The sequence below is a fragment of the Crocodylus siamensis genome, chromosome 8 (assembly GCF_052110815.1).
Source record: "Crocodylus siamensis isolate JL-2025a chromosome 8, ASM5211081v1, whole genome shotgun sequence".
Lineage (NCBI taxonomy): Eukaryota > Metazoa > Chordata > Crocodylia > Crocodylidae > Crocodylus > Crocodylus siamensis.
Window position 1 is genome coordinate 15,831,868 of NC_143402.1, and position 21,232 is coordinate 15,853,099.

General features: G+C 47.5%; 1 protein-coding gene across 2 annotated transcripts in view; it reads right to left on the minus strand.

The window, feature by feature from the left end:
• AMMECR1 (AMMECR nuclear protein 1) overlaps positions 1 to 21,232 on the minus strand; it is a 167,523-nt gene that overhangs the window by 111,678 nt on the left and 34,613 nt on the right. The window contains exon 2 of one of the 2 annotated variants that reach the window (XM_090061402.1): positions 5,403 to 5,941. In XM_090061402.1, coding sequence (XP_089917528.1) covers positions 5,403 to 5,863 — 461 coding nt within the window. In that variant the 5' untranslated portion in view covers positions 5,864 to 5,941. Of the gene's footprint in view, positions 1 to 5,402; positions 6,000 to 21,232 lie in introns of those variants that run through there. The other variant, XM_090061403.1, reaches the window with a different exon arrangement.

Consider the following 21,232-nt stretch of genomic DNA (forward strand, 5'->3'; position numbering starts at 1 on the left):
TTTCTTAAAGGTTGTCTCATGTACAGTCTGTTCTTCCCACTTTAATAAGAGTACAACATTACAAAAGAAAGGAATAGGAATATTAGAAGAGAAAAGAATTTGTAATTCTATATGTATATGGAAGATAGGAACTGTTGGGGCAACAACAGTAATAGGGACTAACATCCAAAACATTTTAAAGGAAAATATTTACTCAAGTCATTTGCTTATTTGCTCCTTTAAATATATATACAATTGAGATTTAAATACCTTACTATTTTACTGATGTTGCAGTAAAGTAGCCCAGTGGTGCTTCATGCCCTTCTAGAACGTGGAGAGTGGCTAAACTTAAACCACTAAACACGAGGAAAAGCAAAACTAAGGTAAATGACACCCCCTGTCATGCAAACATCACTCCTTCCCAGGAACTAGCACTGCAAAATAGGAAAGTCTGCAGAAGGACTACAAACACTGCACCATGCAAAGGAAGTGGTGCATGCTCCATCTCTTGAAATTTTTAGTTCAAGGTGGAGTCCCTGGAGACCCCTCTGAAAGATAACACTAGCTAAACAAGTTATTAAACTCAATACAGGAATAACTGGACAAAATTTTATGGGCTGTATTATAAAGGTCAGATTAGATGATCTAATGCTCCCTTCTGGCCCTAAAATACATAAATCCATAATAAGCAGATAAGAGGGAGGATTAAGAGAATGAGCCGTTGCTTGTGTTGTGTTCCAGATTTTAATACCAGCATTTGTGCACACCTGCTGTCTTCACTTGGTTAGGTGTTATTGTACTGCAGGGTGATGAGCAGTTGGAGCAGCCTGGCACTGAGATACAGGGAGAGATGCATCAATAACTTGAGGGGTCAAGTACGTCTCATTTCAAAGATGAATTTTGTAGACTGTCAGACATCCAGAGGTGTCTTCTCACCACAGGGATTGTCAACAGTCTGGTGGCATACGCAACTGTTCTTCAGGGCTGAGGAAAAACTAAAAGAAGGCAAGGTCTCAAAATAATTCTCAGGATTAGTGTGAAGGGGTGGGAAATCTAGGATGGTTTGTGTGGAATCAACTCAGAATATAGGTAGCTTCTACTCATCCCACTTGACCTAAGCTTGAATTGTATTATGATGCTCATGTGCTCTCTTCCTAGAGCACTGGTAAAGAGCACCAGTAGGCATGACTAGCATGTCGAGGTGATGCTCAGGGAGGGTAGAATTAAGTTTGCATTGTAGGGCTTGTTTGTACCTTAACTTTGTTTTTTCTGGTTCTCAAAGTTTTAAGTTTAGCACTCCACATTCCAGAAAACCATGAGCTACCACAGGACAATCTCAAGTTTGCACCAACTGAGTATTTAGACATTTAATTTTTCCTTTTTTAAGAATGATTTATCAGAAGCCTCACATAAGATAGCCCTGTTTTCCCCTTCCAGCATCCCTGGACTTGTCTATCCATTGAAGCCTCTGCCTGCCCGGCCTGTTAGAAAAGATGTACCATATGCCGACAGAAAGCATTTTTCTGCCAACAGTTACTCCCTGAACAAAATCAACTAAGACAGTAAAAGCCCTTTTCTATTAGTATTGTTGCATCCAAACCAAGGGTCTGTTAGCACAGGTAAATCAACTACCGGATATAGTCTTTTCATGCTCCTAATTAATTGACAGTTCCATCCCAGCAAAACTTTGTAGCATAGACATGGCTTCAGATTATTCTGACAACATGCAAGTCCCTTTACTGCCCAGCATCCTACCCTGTTTCTCTATCTGTCCTGCACAGGCTGGTTCTCTCTACAAGGGATGAAGCCAGAGGAAGGAAGGAGATGTCAGCATGGGAGGGAGGATGAAGAGAATGACCAGGAATCAATGAAGTTATTTTTTAAGGGGATTTTTTTAAAGGAACCATGAATGTAGGCATTTTAAAGTGTAAGGTGGTCAACATCCTCTACAGCACACCGTATACCTCTCCTTTCAATGCTACTCTTCAACACACTTCCACATACCTCTTCCAGTGCACCAGCTCAGGATCCCTCCATCACCCGTGCCCCTTCAAACTCCATGCCAAACTTCAGGCTTGGGACATTGGGAAGGTGGGAAGTGGAGTATGGGAAGCACATGTACCAGCAGGAGGTAGGAAGAGGCAGGTACAGATCCTACTCCAAATATGGGTCAAGTGTATAAAACAATGGTCCTACACCTTTATCTAAAGGGTAGAAAGTTCAGACAGGTACAAAGACATACATGCATCTCAACAGGCTCTGTCAATTGAATAAAAACAACCACAAAGTTAAGCCTAAACTGAAGCAATAGCTCAGAGATTTGAGCTGCTTCATGTATCTCAGTAGTTTCAGATCTGGTGAGTCCTTAGCACACCACTGGTTTGCTCAATCTCAGCACTGCAAGCTTGGGAGTGCTCCAAACACATCTTTCCTCAACGCCCCACCTCATCTGAGCATGGTGCTTACTGCATACAATTAGAGTATGGTCGTTCCTTGCTCCCCAACCTGGTTTCAGTACTGTGGAGCATGAAGGGGCACAAATAGGGAGGTATAGATATGAGAAACTTTTTGAGCACAGAGTTGAAAGCCTTACATCCTGAACTGCACAGCTTTTACTCCTTTCCACTCTCATACATGACTCTGACCACTCCTTTTCCTCTTGCAAAAACTGCAGCCTGGACAAGGGCAAGCCCATATTCCTCACCTCAGAAGGCAGAAAGGGGAAAGAGGAGTGGGCTCCTGGTGTCTCCCCTGATGAGGGCTGGAACAACAATGAATACAAACTGTGGGAAATGGGAAGTATGTAGGGAAGGGAAGAGGGAGAAAGAACAGACAGATCCCATTTGAGCCACTTTTTAGGGTGGGAAGAAGAGGGAAGATGCTCACTTAACTTTCCCCTGCTGCCTCATGATTCCACTCCATCAGCACTTTTGAACTTTCAGATAGCCAAGAATCACGCTCAAAGAGACCTCTATTCGTGGAGTAACTATTTCAAAACTACTTTTGTCTATCCCAGGTTCTTAAAGCCCCAGTCTCACAGGTTTCCATAAAAGAGCCTTGAACAATCCCTTGTACTAGTACAGGTGACAATTTAGGGGGTGTACTACCCACACACAATAACTGTGCCCTTTAAGGGTTACGTGCCCCAATGCCTTTTGCTTTGTTTGGGAGCCTACTCCCATTCCTGCTTGGTGCTCCAACACCCCCCCCCCCTCTTCTGGGGCAGAGTCAAGGAAAAGCTATACTGTACAAATTTAGAAATATTACAAACAACTCATGTTTGGAGAACTGTATATCAGAAACCCCTTGACCAAATGACCTGCCCACCTGTTACCTCTTGAGGATGTTGGGTTCTGTTGTTCAGAAAATGCATGAGTCACAATTATATTAAGCTAACTGTTCACTAGAGAGTCTTTCATCTTCTCTCTAATTAATGCTAATTTTTGGATTATACCTCTAAAACAGAATCTGCACATGGACTTTAAGGAAAAAAAGACTGCTGCTAGACCAGAAACATCTGTCTCAGGCCAAATCTTCTAAAAGGATCCTCTGCAGAATTAAGGCAAGGGATAAAGAAATATATTCATTTGAAAACTGCCAAGGTTGTAGCTATACACCGTAAGTTTAAGCTCTAACTCAGGAAAAAATTACCATTACTATATGTCTCCTATGCTGACAGACTGCATGCAAACTCTTTGACTGTTAGAAGTTCTGCTGCACCTACAAATTTTGCACAAATAAATTGTGTGCCAACCTGAAATCCTACACTTAATGCTGAATTGTTTTTTCAATATTGCTTCTCCAGCAGGATGGAGGATGTTATATCCTAACAGAAATTCTGAGCAACTGACCTCAGTGTCATAGTTCAAGCCCTACACTTGTCCAAAAGTTTTCCAAAAAATTGCAATTTTATAACAGCTCACTGGAAGGGAGGTTGTAGTCTGATAATCTCTTTGTTAAATGACCCTAAATTTGGACCACACAACCTAGACTGTCTCAAGCAAAATTCGAGGCGATTCAAGTAAGCGATTGAATTTTAAAGCGATTAGAATAAATGACCTCAGAAACAGAAAGTAACGTTAAACCTTAAATAGTGGAGCTACAATTAACATGGGGGAAGAAAACTGAAATTAACAACTGGTTACTAAGCACAGGAGGAAGTAAACTCCCAAAGTGCTCACTTGAGAGAGCTCCACAGGTAAATTTAGTTTTTACCTGTGCCTTGGTTTCCCTGCTCTGTAAAGCAGGGACAAAGATAGTGAACTCTCGTGTAAAGCACTTCCAGACCTAATAAAAAACATTACATAGAAGCCAGGCGTGATCATAACAGCAAATTAAATGGAGGCATCATTCACTTCTCCTCCATCGACAAAACCATGAAGTGCCAGCTGCAGAAAGTTGAGCACAGTACCCCACACTGCAGAACAGACATGGGGCAGTCAATCTTCCATGCAGTGTGGTAGTTACTAAATATGAAGCAGGTGAAGCAGGAGTTCCTAGGCTACTGGACACTACAAAAAGGAGGAGTTGCATTTACAAAATAAGGAATAAAGCACCCCACAGCTGAGATACCCGTCCCAGCCACCATGCCTCCCCTCTTGGTCCTCAGCTGTCTATACGCAGGAGTTAAGAAGAGTGTATAGATGGGACTTGCTCATCAGACCCATGGAGCTGGGTTGTCACAATGGCAGTTATGGCCACCTAGGAGAGACGCAAGTCCTCAGTATTTACCTAGCAAGGGGATCTCTTAAGGGTATAAAAAAAACACAGGCTACATCTGGAATATGGAGGACACACATAACACATGACTGACAAACCAAACTAGTACTATGACTGCGGGTACACAGTTGACGAAGGAAATTCATTAGGACATATTCTCCATCCCAGCTTGGTGATCATGGGGCATACAAGGACCATGCTGGTACCAACAGCCTCACATGGCAGGGCATAAGAGGTCACTTGCTCAAGAGCCTGGAGGAGAATTTACCGGGGACAGAAGTGGAGAAGGCAGCGGAGAGAGGCCACGCAAAGGTACTAAGGGGTCATATGGGCACTTTGACCATCTGGGATGCAAACTATTCCCAAGGGGCCTGCAGGAAGCATGGTTTTCAGGTACATTGAGTGGAAAGGGTGAAAGGATCAGGAATTAAACTAATTACGGCTAGAGACAGTGTGCAGGGGGTCCAGTTGTGCCGTCCCCAGGAAACACTAGCCAAGCGGGGATCAGGCACCAACAGAGTCATGAGCTATCTCCCCGGGGGTCCCGGGTGACGTGGGGTCTAGAGGGAGGGGGCACAGAGGATACCAACTCCGAGCCAGGGCTCCGGCACAGGGCTGGCGGGCACGGGGGGAGACATCCCTGCGGCAGGGAGTCACGCAGGGCGCCGAGGGGTCGAGGCTCCGGGCCCGGGCGCGGTACTCACTAGGGGTCGTTGGTGAAGCGGGGGCTCCGCGGGGGCTGGTAGCCGTACAGGTGACAGTAGAGCACGTCGAAGCAGAAGCAGCACATCTCGGCCGACACCACCATCTTCCTGCAGCCGGGCCCGCCGGAGCCAGCGCCGGGGGAGGCGAGCAGCGAGGCGGCCGGGGGCGACAGGCCGCCGGGGCCCCCGCCGCAGCTGGGCGGCAGCGGCGGGGCCAGGGCGCAGCCGGCGGCGCCCCCCGCCAGCCCCCCCAGGCCGTTGAGGCGGGCGCCCGCCGGCGGGGCCAGCGCCCCCGGCTCGCCGCCCCCCGCCGCCGCCGCCCCGCCGCAGCGCGAGCCGCCGCCGCCCCCCGGCCCGGCCGAGCCCGACGGAGGCGAGCTGGAGAGTTTCTGCTTCTTCACCCCGCAGCAACCCGCCGCCATCTTGGAGCCGTCTCCCCCCACGCAGCGCTTCCGACCCATGGCGGGGGGGCGGCCGGCCGGCCGGGGGACGTGCGCCCGCTCCGCCTCCTGCCGGGCCCGCTCCGCCTGCAGCCGGGACTGGGGACGGGACAGGACGGGACGGGAATGAATGGGGGCGGGGAGAGAGGCCCCCAGGCAGGGAGGGAGGGAGGAAGGAAGGAGGCAGAGAGAGAGAAAGAAACAGCGCGGAGTTAGAGCCGCCCCGGCCAGGACTCGCGGGGGCACCGCCGACCCGGGCCCCCTTAAAGCCCCCCTCCCCAGTGTCCCCCACTGCCCCCTTAATGACCCGCCACTTCTCTCCTGCTCCTCCCCCCATGACCCCCCCCGCCCCGAGCCCCCTCAGGACCCTCCCACTGCTCCCCCCAAGTCCCTCCCCAGGACCCCCCACTGCCCCGAGCTCCCCCCCAGGCCTCCCCACTGCTCCCGAGCCCCCTCCAAGACCCCCTTGACTGCTCCCCCACCCCGAGTCCCCCTGGCTCCTTCCTGTCCCCTGCTTTGGACCCCTCTCCGGCTGCTCCACCACCCGGAGCCCCCTCGGGAGCACGCCCTCCCTGGGTTGCTGCAGCCAGGCCAGGCACCCGCTGGATCACTCAAAGGACCAGAGTTGCCTGTAGGAGGAGAGGAGGGAAGGGGTTGGGGGGTCCCACACAGGAAGTGACCAAGACTCCCAGGCTTGCGGGCTCTGAGCAGGAGCAGCAGGGGCCCAGAGCTGAGGGACCATAGGTGTCCCCTGCCCAGACTCAGCCTTCCTTGCCAGGAGATGCCCTGGCCCCAGTGGGGGTGGGTAGAGGTTTCCTCCAGCTGTGGAAGTGGCCCAAGTGCTGGGAGCTCACCTCTGTGTCACCCATCGCTGGCTTTCCTTTGCCAGGGGCCACCCCCTATGGCAAGGGCTGAATGTGTGTACAGAGACGTCTCACCTGGTCCCTTACTAGATGCAGCCCCCTCTGGCCTGCAACCTGGAGGCTTTTCGTTTTAGACTAGCAATGCTACTGAGCCAACTAGGACAGGGAGCGGAGACTTAGCCTCTCTCGGAGAAGCAGTGGGATAAATTTAGATGGGCAGAAAGTCATTATCCAAAATAGAAGCTCTCCTCCAGGGAGTTGTGGTGGCCAGAGCTCAGCAGGAGCTCTGTTTTGCATCTGATGTTGAAAACGGCATCGTCGCCGCCGGCATCACCGCAGCCTACTCAAGCCTGGGCCTTGATTCAGTGTAGATTTGGAGGGAGGAAAACCAGCCATTAAGTCTCTAAACTGGCTTCCCAGTGAGTTGCTGGGCCTCCTTGGATGGCACTCATCCAAATCATGGTCTGCTTTGTTTTGTGAAATCAGGTACAGTTACAGCCTGAGGGGATTCAGCTGCAGGCAATAATAGCGTATAAAGCAGTGGTTCACAAGCCTTTTGGGTTGCATGCCCTTTTTTTTTTTAAGTTCATTATACTGTTGTGCATGCCTACACTTCTATGTTATGGATAATACAAAGTCATCTTTTCTGTCAGTACCATACAATCGCACAGTAACTTCTCCAACCACTGACGACAGGGGTGTCAAGTATACAGCCCTGGGCCTGATCCAGCCTATGAAGTCGTGTCATCTGGCCCACTGAGCTTGCAAGGGCCAGGCATTTAGGGGTGGGGCAACCAGCTTTGGCATTAATCCCCAGAGCTTCCAGAGCTAATGCAGCAGCTCAGGGAGTTGCAGGTTACCACTGCTGCTATACACCCTGCCACTGAATCTCAGGGTACACAGTGCTGTTGGGACTTGTTTTGGCAGTGGCAGGGCAAGAGAAACCCGTGTGGCTCCCTGAGCTGACAGCAGCTAGGGCACCCATCGCAGTTAACATCTATGCTCACCCCACTGCTGGAGGTGGGTCCAAATCTGACCCAGAGGGTCAAGCAAGTTTGTCTCCCTTGAACTGAGAGAGCTTAGTTGTTTCTGGGTTTTTTTGTTTTCTTTTTCTTCCTATTCTTCCATTTATATTTCCTCTTTCCTTGGTTCTGCTTTTCCATTCCTTGTTGCATGATCTCTAGAAATTTGCTGCTTACCCCTGGGGATAGGTGTAATCCACTTGGACACAAGAGGTTCTAGGTAAGCAGGGAGAGAATTTAGATCACATAATGCAGATTTTCCCATCTTTTAATTCATTTTTTTAATGTTTGGGCTTGGTGAATAGTGAAAAAAGGGGAAAACCATTTTCTCCTTTCTTGAATAACTTTTAAATCCTTCTAAGACAAGGGCAGCATTTTCCACTTACAGAATCCAGTCATTCAATTTCAGTTAGCAGTGACACCTTCTGTTGCTTTTGGGAAAATAACTTTCCCAGGTACTAGGTCTAAATTTTTCTAGATTTTAACCACACTATATTATTTAACCTGAACATGGATAAAAATATTCAGCAAATAGATGTTGGAAAACTTTATGATGTTCATGAATCGTGTCAGCCTGGCACAAAATGTACACTCTTCTTTCAGAGAGATTCAAGTTCTGCCTAATGCCTAGGTTCCAGTGCAAAATTAGGACAGTATTGCACTCCAAAAAAAGATCATTTATAAGAGTGTAATATTACACTTTATTTTTTGCTTAATTTTGACAGTTGTCTATGACAGAGATGAAAGTTTCCATGGTGTTTTAGAATGGAGGCAATTTAAACAAACTCTCCCCCCCAGGAAAACAAACAAACAAAATCCCATTTTGCCTTGGTAACATGCCCTTCCTCAGTACAATGTTTTCTGCTTTGTATTTCTGAACTTTTGTTGAGCATGCACTGGCTTCTGTATTTGCCTGCAACTTAACAGTGCCACTGGTTTCTGTGCCACTACTCTAATTCAAGTGCTGTGTTGCACCTTGAGTTTTTATTTTGTTTGAGAAAGCAGTGCACATATGAATACATCTGTGAAATTACTTCTTAGTGCAGTCAGGAGAACACAAAACGTATTGTAAAATAGATTTCTCAGTTCCTTGGAATGGGAAAATGTTCAGACCTGTGAAACAGTTTGCCTAGTCCCGTGGCAAATTTCCTTTTATGTTTGCAGAACGGGTTATATAGTTCTGATTCTGCTGTCTTTGAGAAACTGCCACATTTGTTTTTATGAGCCCCTAGCTTCAGTTAAATCTTGTACATATGTTGTTGGTGTTCAACTCGCTTTAATTTTTTAAATACAGAAAACCCTAGATCATTCAGTTTCTTCATTTACACAATACTACTTTATTTTGCCAACCTTGGTAGATATTTTGTTGTTGGCTAGTGACTCTGCTCTGACTAATATACCCTCTTATAGAAAGTGAAGTCAGTATGAATATCAACATAAATCTTTTAAAGATACAACCATATGCTAGCACTGTACTTGGATAAAATGAATTTAATTTAGACATGATTTGGCCAGTCATAAATGATAAGTGCAGTAGTTCTTCCTGACTACAGCTCTCTTCAGCAGTTTTGCTCACCTTGGCTTCACTGAAAGATCAGACCTCCATAAAGAGTTTAGAATTTTCACTCGAATAAAAAGAGATTGGAAGAACCTAAGGGCTTAAATTAGTTAAATCTTTTAAATTTAGGATGAAAAACGGTAGTGTAAACAACCCTGTCAGGCCCTTAGAGATAAAATTAAAAACTGCATTCAAGGTGGGAAGACACTTCCAACCAGTCCAAGGCTACGTTCTACATACCCCTCTTTTCAAACTATTACTGGAATTTAGCTATTGGGAAAGGTGGCATTTTACTGGGCAGTCCAGCTCCCTTTAATGTCAAGGGAAAATTCCAACAGACTTCATAGGGCTTGGGTTGGGCCAGTAGAGCTGGCTCTTGAAACTGCATAATGGAAACAGTACTAGCAGTGCCCTACACAATACCCCAGTGCTCCCCACTATTCTGCCTCATTAATTATACCAGTTGTATTCTATATTCATCTACAAAGTAATCCATAAAATGGACTACTTGTATGAATAAGGATTACTCACCCAGGCAAAACTTTGTAAAATAAATCTCTTTAATCCCTCAGTACCTTTGCTTACATGTCTGAATGTACAGAGTTGGAAAACTCAAGCTGTTCCACAAAGTTAGAAAATAATTACTGTATTAAAATGTGTTTATTAAATAATTGATTCTGGCAAATGCAGTTTCAAAAGGAAAAAAGGTGTTTATTAAAAATTTTATTGGAGGCATTGCAGAAAATGTGCATTATGTTCCTTATTATGTTGTTATTTATTTGTATGGTGGCAGCATGTAGGGGCCACAGTTGTGGATTAGGGTCTTGTCATTCTGGGCATGGTACAAACAAAGACCAAAAAAAGTTCACCCATCATGAAAAAGTGTATAATTAAGACAAGAGCCAACATATGGATACATTAAAAGAAGAGAGCAAGAAAATGAAGTGTATGTGTATGCTGCTATTTAGAGTCCTCTTTAGCTCACTCAAGCCAGTTGCTTGACCTTCCCCTCCCCCCCAATGTACAAGTTACCTTGCAACCACTACACTTTGTGCTTTCTGGTCTAGGGCCTTACCCACTACTTGCGTCTCCTGTGATTGGTTGATATTACAGGCAGGAAAGAGAGGAAGCGGGGTGCTAAAGTTAAAAGCAGGGATTTGTAGTATTGTTGCTTGCCAACTCCCTGTAGCTTGCAGTGCCTGGTTCTGAACAATGTGTAGATGGGAGCAGGGCTGGTTTCAGGATCTGACTCCAGGGGTAGTCTGAACCACATCTAAGGATGGAATATAGGGTTTTCAGTGTTAGGCTGGTCAGCAGGTTTGAGCTTATGCTCAGCCTAAGTAACAGTGTAGGTGTATTCAATGTTAGTGGGGACCAGCCTTTTTGTCAGGGTGCCACAATGTAAGCCCTGTACCCTCCCTGAGACTCTGATCCCCTTCCTCTGCCTGTTCCATTGCTGTTTTCTGCTCCCTGTTTTATCAGTTGCTATGTTCCCTGGCTGCCTATACATGTGCTCATTGGCATTCTAATTAGAACACTTCAACATTGCCAGTGTCACACATATTAAGCCCCTGCACATTTTAAAGTGGTCACAGGGCACTTTATCTAAACTTCATTGGATGAGGTTCAAATAAAGCATTGCACAGCCAGTTTTAAATGTGTGGGGGCTTACTACATGTGACAGTGAAGCATTTTAATTGGAGTGGTTGTCCAGGAGCCACTCTAATTAAAATGCCCTCCCCCATCCCCAAGCATGTGTATAAGCAGCCCATTCCCTTCCTGATCTGCTGCTTGTTACACATATAGGCAACCCATGCCACTTGTAGCAAGCATGTCATAGGGTAAACAAAACCAGGCAGCAATCATTGTTTCACACCAGCTGCATAACCATGGCCTATCATTTTGTGGGCATCATGTCTAATTATTAAAATAGAAGGCAGGATAGATTTGCACCTTATAGGGTAACTAAAAGTGTTTGGGGGAGTGGGTATATGTGTTTACACATACATACATGCACACAGCACAAGCTTTCCTGGAATGAAATTCACTTCATAAGATGCCGTGAAAGGATATGCATGAAGCACTATATAAGGAGAGAGTAATTTGTGTTAAAGTAACATGCAGGGTGGTTTCACAACACTGAAATTTCAGCATTGGTCAATGTGAAACAATGGCAGGATTTTTAATGAACAACATCTGGAAGGGACCTTTGGTCTCTTGGTTGGCACCATATCTTGACTGTCACAGAGTGGGGCCTAGGGGCAGCCGTGATCCCTCCAGCGCCCCCTACGTGTCAAGTAGGCGATCCAGCACCCTCTTTTCTCACCCGCCACGTCTTGTTGGTATATCTAAGTTTCTATGGGAGGCTGCCTTTGATCCCCTTGTACATGGTGTTATGCTGAAACTATCCCCCGTTCCATATGAGGCGACTAGGTCCACCCCAGCCTTAAAGGGCTATGCGTGCCTCCTACCTGCCCTTTAGCACACCCCAAGCCTCGCAGCTCTTCCAGACATTATCAGGTCCTTTTCTTTTCTGCGCCCTCCCCAGCACCCCTGGGCTTGTCACGTACCCAGTGCCCCTCTATCCATTAGCCCTCTCCGGCTTACTGACAGTACTCTTCCCAGTTGGGCTCAGGCAGCCTGAGCCTCACCTGGCCCCTTTGACCCCTCGGAGTCCCCACCACTGTGGAGCCCCTCTGGGACCCTTTCCCGTCCGCACCCCTACTGGGGTTTCTGTCAATTCCCAGTTGGGCTCAGGCGGCCTGAGCCTTACCTGGCCCCTTTGACCTTTCAGGGTCCGCACCACTGGGGAGCCCCTCTGGGATCCTTCTCAGTCCGCACCCCTCCTGGGGTTTCTATCAATAGTATATGCCCCCTCCTGGGACTTCGCTCAATACTTGCCCTCACCGGGGCTTCTCTCTGTACCTGCCCTCTCATGGGGCTTCCATCAAGTACGCACCCGCTCCTGGGGCTTCTCTCTGCACTCTCCGGGCTCTCTGTAATCACAGACTCGCCCTCTCCGGGCTTGTCTCTCTAGTAGCACCCACCCTGGGCTTCTCTTCACGTGACTCTCCCCTTGGAGCCTAACACAAGTCCCTGCAGACTTCTCACTGGTGCTCCTTGCCAGTGGGGCTCAGGTGGCCTCAGCCGTGCCTGGCCCCAAAATCCTCTTTGCCTTTCTCAGGGCTAGGGTCTTGTACCCCAACTACAGTGCCCTCACCGGCACTGTGCCCTTCCCCAGGGCTGGGGTAGTACACCTCGCAATGTAGCACCACACTCCAGTGCTGGGAGCACCCCCACTTTACTGGGGCACTCCTCAAATGAGGCCTCCTCCATCCCCTTATAGCCTCACCTGGTCCTCTGGTCTAACAGTAACAAAACAGAACCATAAGCCAAACGGCTGTAACACAACAGTAAGCCTCCTGGCTATAACATAGGATCTAAGCTCACTTGGCTCTCTAGCAATGGCCTCCCAGTCAGGGTTCTCTCCACCCTTACCATGGTGCAGCCCCTTGCGTGCTCAGGCCGCACCACTCGTCTCTGCTCAGCTCTCCTGCAGAGCTCCTGCACCTCACACTGCTAGCTAGGCTCCAGCCTGGGCTGTTTATAAAGGCCCGGCCCTGCCCCCTTCTGGTCACCTGACCAGCACGGTTGCCCCAGCAACCATCACCTGCGCTGCCCTTGTGATGGGCAGCTGCCCTTATTCCTTCCTAGGAACAGGGCACCGGCATGACCCTGTGACATACCTTCCCCCTTAAGTTCAGCACTCACCAGGCCAGTCTTCCAATTCGCGAGAGGTGTTATTGCTCCAAGGTCCTTTCTGCTCTTGGGTTTTCTTCCAAGATTCAGCAGTGCATATACTGGAGGCAGAGGTTTTTAGGCACCTCCTGCTTGCCTTTTACCCGAGGTGCATCATGCGGGATTTCTTGGGATATACCCACCACAGGTAGTCCCCCCACATTAGCTAGCCTTGGTAAATTGCCTACTACATTGGCCGAGTGTCCGCTCACTCTTTGAAACCTTCTTCTGTCCAACATTCTGGGTCTTTTCTCTGCAGTCACGGGTCTATTTCTGGCGCTCATCCCCTCATTCTGGATATCTTGCAGCTTACCCCAGATTTCCCATTGACACTTTAGTGCCCTCTGTGCATCTTCTTCCTTCCAGAATTCAATTCTCCCCTGGCTAGTGGACCTCCGGCTAGGTCCCTTAAAAATTTCAGCAAAGGCTACCTCTCCTACTTTGGCCTCTAGGACCCTCCTCAGCATCCTCCATCCTATTTTCTTGGGTAGGCCAGTCACATATAGCTGAGGTTGGCCTTGGTCCCCGTGCTCCTCTTAGCTGATGACTCCTCCTTATTTTTCCCCAGACCCTCCATTTCTGTCCGCTTTCTTTGGATGGACCGTGTCCCTGTTTACTGAGCCCCTTTCTGCCATCGTGGACTAGGGATCTTTGCTGCCTCTTTCTTACCTAGAAAATGCAAGGGTTCCCTGAGGGGGAGTTTGTTTAGCCAGCTCAGTTACGGCTCCTACTGCCGAGTTAGTTGTTTCTGGCCTCTCCACCCCACATACGGCTCCCTCCACCCTATCCTGTGGAAAGGGCAGCCCTCTCAATTGTTCCTTTACATGGCTCATTTCTTGGGATCAGTGGTGGAAACAGCATGCCCATGTGAGGTCCCAGTATTCTTGAGCCGACAACAGAACCTCCTTCTTTAAGGCCTCCAGTCGCTCCATTATAAAGCCCTCTTCTCTAGCACTCCTCCCTTGCTGATCTATTCCAGCTCCCTCTCTAGGATCTTCCAAGTTCCCCTTAGGGGAACATCCCTTTTTCTTTAGGCCTTCCGTTAGTTTAGGCCCAGCCTTCTCCACACTTGCCTCCACATTTTGAGAGAGAGACACAGACTTATGAAAGCTCTCCATCTCATCCTTGACGGCTTCCCTCTCCCTGGCTAATTGCCCTTCAAGATCTTCCGACTGCTTCCTGAGCGGGTTCATCATCTCCAAGACCTGCACTTCTTGCTCCACTAGGGTCATGGCCTTTAGCTCCTCCACTTCCCTAACCTCGTGGACCTCTAGGGCCAGCTGGTTATTGGCCTCCAAGAGGCCAAAAGATACACTGGAGAGAGTATCTCTCTCCAGTGACTGAGCCTGTTCCTCCATGAGGTCATTTTCTGCTTTCAGGCTCTGCACTTGCACACTTAGTTCCTCCTTCTCTTTCTTACAGTCAGCTAATTCTACTTCCTTTTCTGCCATAAAGACCTTGATTTTTTCCATCTCTCTCACTATGATCTTACTATTTTGCTCTGTTTGCACCTGGCTCTCATTTAATTCTGCTTGCAACTCATCAACCAGACATTCTGCCCCCAGGCATCTTTCCTGCCAGCTCTCCGTGTCCTTATGGAGTCCCCCTATCTGTTCCACTTGGGCATGGAATTTCTTTTGCAGCACCTCTACCACACCCCTGGCTACTTCCAGCTTCCGCTGTGTCTCCTGCAGTTCCCCTGCCTTATTTACTCAGGCCTCCAGAGACTGTGCCATCCAGGCATCCATCTCTGCCTGCATCCTTCACAGCCTTTCTTCTCTGACTTGACCCTTCTGGGCCTCTTGGGCCAACAGCCACTCTAATGCCCTAGTTTTTTCTGCCTCCTCCGCCATCAGGTGCCTAATTTCTTTTGTTCCCTTTTCTTTCTCGCCTAGCCGCTCTAGCATTGCGACCTTAGCCTCAGCCCTCTTCTTCTGGGCCTCCGCTAGGGCTAAGTCACGCTCTAGCTGGGCTATCCTTTCTGTCAGCTCTTCAAGTCTAAGTCGCCAGAGGAATTTTTCCTGACCCCCCCCATAACCCCGTCCTGAGCCATAACTACCCTGACCCCGTCTCTCTGGTCCAGGGCCTCAGTTTTGTTCAGGACTTCTGAGCAATGGGTATCTTTACTCATCTCCCCCAGGCAAGCTATCGTAAAAATCCTCTCTTTCCGTAACATCTCTCTTTTGGCCCCGCTCTGGGTTTGTTCTTCCCCCTTAAAGAGGGGAACACAGGTCTCTTACCCGCGCACAGCCGGTTTCCTGGCCAATGCACCACTTTGTCACAGAGTGGGGCCTAGGGGCGGCCGTGATCCCTCCAGCGCCCCCTACCGTGTCAAGTAGGCGATCCAGCACCCTCTTTTCTCGCCTGCCACGTCTTGTTGCTATATGTAAGTTTCTATGGGAGGCTGCCTTTGATCCCCTTGTACACGGTGTTATGCTGAAACTATCCCCCGTTCTGTATGGGGTGACTCAGTGCACCCCAGCCTTATGGGCCATGTGTGCCTCCTACCTCCCCTTTAGCACGCCCCAAGCCTCACAGCTCTTCTGGATGTTATCAGGTCCTTTTCTTTTCTGCGCCCTTCTCTGGCACCCCTGGGCTTGTCATGCACCCAGCGCCCCTCCTCTGGCTCCCCTGGGCTTGTCACGCACCCGGCGCCCCTCTATCTGTTAGCCATCTCAGGCTTACTGACAGTACTCTTCCCAGTTGGGCTCAGGCAGCCTGAGCCTTACCTGGCCCCTTTGACCCCTCAGAGTCCCCACCACTGTGGAGCCCCTCTGGGACCCTTTCCCGTCCGCACCTCTACTCACAAAGGCTGCCCTTTCCCGTCCGCAACCTGAGCCTTACCTGGCCCCTTTGACTCTTTGGGGTCCCCACCACTGGGGAGCCCCTCTGGGATCCTTCTCAGACCGCACCCCTCCTGGGGTTTCTATCAATAGTATACGCCCCCTCCTGGGACTTCGCTCAATACTTGCCCTCACCAGGGCTTCTCTCTGTACCTGCCCTCTCATGGGGCTTCCCTCAAGTACGCACCCACTCCTGGGGCATCCCTCTGCACTCTCCAGGCTCTCTGTAATCACGGACTCACCCTCTCCAGGCTCATCTCTCTAGTAGCACCCACCCTGGGCTTCTCTTCATGTGGCTCTCCCCTTGGAGCCTAACACAAGCCCCTGCAGGCTTCTCACTGGTGCTCCTTGCCAGTGGGGCTCAGGTGGCCTCAGCCATGCCTGGCCCCAAAATCCTCTTTGCCTTTCTCAGGGCTAGGGTCTTGTACCCCAACTACAGTGCCCTCACCGGCACTGTTCCCCTCCCCAGGGCTGGGGTAGTACACCCTGCAATGTAGCACCACACTTCAGCACTGGGAGCACCCCCACTCTACTGAGGCACTCCTCAATGAGGCCTCCTCCATCCCCTTATAGCCTCACCCAGTCCTCTGGTCTAACAGTAACAAAACAGAACCATAAGCCAAACGGCTGTAACACAACAGTAAGCCTCCTGGCTATAACATAGGATCTAAGCTCACTTGGCTCTCTAGCAATGGCCTCCCAGTCAGGATTCTCTCCACCCTTACCATGGTGCAGCCTCTTGTGTGCTCAGACCGCACCACTTGTCTCTGCTCAGCTCTCCTGCAGAACTCCTGCACCTCACACTGCTAGCTAGGCTCCGGCCTGGGCTGTTTATAAAGGTCCGGCCCTGCCCCCTTCTGGTCACCTGACCAGCACGGTTGCCCCAGCAACCATCACCTGAGCTGCCCTTGTGATGGGCAGCTGCCCTTATTCCTTCCTAGGAACAGGGCACCTGGTGTGACCCTGTGACACTGACATGAAGTTCTGTGTTTTAAGAAGGGATTTATTGTTCCATATAGTTGATTCCCATTAAAGTCTCTTCAGAGTTTTGCACAGAGTTTGATGTCAGGATATGATGCCAGCCAAGAAAAAAAGGTCCCGATACGTTGTTTATTGACAATCCTGCCCATGTTTCGCATTTTGAGCTATGTTGTAATTTTACCATGCTGTGAAGCCAATCTGTGTGCTATTTTAAAATTAACATTTTTTTACAGACATCCTTCACCCTTACCCAAACATAGGGTTTGGTCTTGTGAAACCATCTGTGCACAGAACTTAAATTGCAGCTTTGGGCATGGGTTTGGTTGCTGCAAATAGTATATTCTAAAATGTGACTTGTCAAACCCAACAGATATATATGTTCAAACCGGAAACTAAAAAAGTCAAATTTAGATGGTGTTGGTGGAACCAAAAAAGTTGTTTACTTTAAAAAGCTCAGCGTAACACTTTCTAATAAATATCAAAGCAGGTAGCATAGTGTTCATATGTGATATTTTATTAACGAGAAGAGTCTTTTAAAGTATTATATTGAGACAAAAGCCCATCCTTTTTTAAATTATTATTTTTTTAATGATTTATTTTGCAGTCTTAAAAGCAAGATTATCTTGGTCAGATTCTCAGCTGATGTAAATTCAGTATTAATTCCACTGAAGTCAATAGAACTATACTGATTTGACTCAGACATATTATCAGTAAATCATAGTGCTTGTTTTCAGTTTAGCTGTTTGCAGTGTGTCTCTGTCACATTTCTTTCCTTGATAATGTGGATATACTCACCATACATATTAATAGCCCCTTTCATTTTTAAAGGGCCGCAAAATTCTGACTTTGCAAACTGATCTTAATTATTTTAGAACAATATGGAGGGATCTTGTCCTCACGCCACAGAGATATAGCCATCTCCTATATGAAATGGAAACAATTTAACGGGACATCCCCACACTAAACCTCTCTTTAAGGTAAGAAAAAAAATAATAAAGTATCTGTTTTCAAGTTAATGAGTTATTTAGATAGGATATAATTATTCAAATTAGATTTTAGCCAAGTCATCAGTGTTACCTTACCTATTATTTTCAAAGAGTGCCACTGGGTTTTTAATAGCACAAATTGTCAGGACTTAACTTTTATATCTTATCTAGAAAAGTTTACTTACAACATATATTTACATTTTCTGAAATACATAATTCCTTCAGTAACTGAAGTGGTGTTGAATTTTCATGAACAAAATGCTGCTATTGATTATGGTAACAAGAATTGCTACCATGGGAAGAGGCTAAAAAGCCAATTTTGATCTTCCTTTTCTTTCATTCCCTGTTCATTTTATTCCTCAGGTATTTGTTTCAAATCCTTGTTAAATGATTTAAGTTCTTGTGATTGCTGCTCTTGGTAGCTGATTGCATATATTAACTAGCTTTCTGTGTAAAGGAATTCCTCCTACATTCCTCTAATGTCAAACTCTTAGCTTGGGTTCGTGCTCCCTTGTTCTGGTATTTCACACTAGCTTTAATAGAATTTTAGCTATATACTGTCTATCCCCTTCAGACAGATGGGATATTTTTCAGAAGACTGAAGAACTATTTTCTTTCATCTTTCTGAATAGCAAAAATCACATAATCCTGCTGGCCCTCTGCTGCTCTGTTTCTGCAAAAACTATTCATGTTAAAATGGCCTAGAACTGCTTGTGCTGTTCTAAATGGGTCTTCATTAGGTACCTTTATCCATGCATCACAGAACATTGTTGGCTTTTGTTTTTTATCTACTTTTCATTGACTGTGCCAGAGGTTTGGGAGTATTATATTTCTTAATAACATACATCACACACCCTGAGTATTTCTTTTCATCTGGTTTTGTAACAGGTTATTATTAAAGAAATATTTCCTTCTGTTTTTTCCCCTCCCTCCTAGACTCATTACCTTTCTTTACATTCTGTACCCTAGACTGCTTAAACATAATATTTTGAGCCTGCACATGTCATCCTGAATTTCAGGTCCCTCCTCATTTCTGTGACTGGTTTCATAAGATCATTACTTTTATTACCTTATTGCACTTACTAATTTTGACAATTTTATAAGTAAAGTAAAGTAAAGAAAAGCTGCTCCTGACCTACTGAGTTCACGCTAGCAGATTCAAGTGATTTGCAGTATGGATATCATTGTTTCATGGCTGTCAATCAGGACTCTTTAAAAAGCACTAAGCAGATTCACTTAAAAAAGCCAAGAGATATAAATAGTATGTTAATTAACAACAGACATCACCCTTGTGGCAAAACGCCAGAGGAGTTCCAGCAAAATGTGCCTCATTGCAGCTGTTGCTTTCATCATTGGCTATTGTAGCAATCATTAATTCAGCCTCAGTATTGCTGATCCACAAGGCATATCCCGAGGACCTCTGTCATCCTTGCCTCAGCATGCTTTTCCTTATTCAGTACTTCAAATTGTTCTTTATATATTTACTGTACCAAAATCTAGTCAAATCATGTTAACTTTCCATTCTGTTAACTCTTTATTGTGCCCTCAAAATGTTTTATATGAGTTCTGCAATCTTAGACCCTGCTCCTGCAAGCATCTGAATAAACTGAATCAAGTTGAAGGAACTTAGCATCTCAGAAAACTGGAACTTAAATCATACATTTGTCAGCCCTTCTGTGGTATTCCTGTTTGTCTAATTTCTATTTCTTGAAGTTAGATCTCTTTTCACACATGTATAACTCAAAAATAGCTCCAAGGAATTCAGTGGAATTTCATTAGTGTAAAACGAGTCAGTCCAGAATTAGGCCCTACAAATCTGTAGTTTCCCATCTTACATGGAAGTATGATTTAAGCTAATGATACATTGATGTTTTCCAGTGAAGTTTTAAATATACCTGCTAACTTTTCCCTTTGTCATCTTAGCTATTATCTCTGCTGGTGGTCCAAATTGCCTTCTGCATTTCTCACTTCCTTGTAAAACTTGTTCATTCCTCTCCTCCCTCTTCTGAAAGCAATCTCAAGTTAATAAGTTAACTGTTGTCTCCATCAGAGGCTCTTCTGTCTCATTCACTGTTTTTCTCTTCTTTATTGATGTGATTCAGGGGTGGATTGGGGGGCTGGTGTGCAGCGGTGAAGTTGCACACCTTCCACTGTGAAGGTTAGGTGTCAGCAACTCCATTTCCCTATACCAGATTTCCCAACATGGCCTGAGGCACAGCTGGAGGCACCAGGGGGACCAAGCAGGGAGCAGGCAAAGCAGGGGGGACCCACCTGATGCTACTGCTGTTCCTAGCTGACCCAAGGGTGGGGAAGCCCCAGGACCTCTCCTGGTCACCTCCTGCCAAGGGTTGCAGGGAGCTGTTACATGGGCTGCCCAGGTAGTGGTAGGTTTGAGTCCCTGCTCCCTACCGCTCCACCACATTTCCCTCATGACCCAAGGGTACCAGCTTCAGGGAATAGCTGTGTAGAGTGCAGGGCAAGGGTGGGGACAGCAGTAATCCCCACCACCACTACTGGCACCTGCTTTTGGACCACAGGGAGCAGCCAGGGGGAGGGCAGGGAGCAGGAACTCCTGGAAGGCAGGGGATTGCCACTGATGCCCCCACGTCTGGCCCTCTGCATCGTTGCTCCCACAGCTGGAGCCCTTCAGCCAGCAGGTAAAACAGGGTGGAGAGGGAGAAAGCAGGGACTTGACCCTGCCACTGCCATAGAGCCCGGCACCCTGTGCAGCTACTCTCCCCAGCCTCTGGCTGAAGTGGGGCAGGAACTGTCCTTAGTCTTCCCTATCCCTGGGTCATGTCACCTGGAGACAACAGCAGTCTTGAGACCTTCTGCTCCCTACCTTTCCCCTGTGGTCTGGGAGCATGTGCCAGATGGGGATCTGCCTGCCGCTGTGTTGGTCACCCTTTCTTGCACCTGGACTCGACGCGTAGGCAACCCTTCTGGAGATGGTGAGAGGTTGAGGGAAGAGAAATGATACTGTCTCCCACAACATTCTCATAGGCAAACTAAGGAAGTATGGGCTGGATGAATGGACTAAGGCAGATAGAAAACTGGCTGGAGCATCAGGCTCAGAGGGTAGTAATCAATGGCTCAATGTCTAGCTGGCAGCCAGTATCAAGTGGAGTGCTCCAGGGGTCAGTCCTGGTGACTGTTTTGTTCAGTGTCTTCACCAGTGACCTGGAAGATTTCACAGAGCGCATCTTCAGCAAGTTTGCAGAAGACACCAAGCTGGGGGCAGTAGTAGATACACTGAAGACTAGGGCTAGTATTCAGAGTGACCTAGATAAATTGGAGGATTGGCCCAAAAGAAGTCTCATGAGGTTAAACAAGGATAAC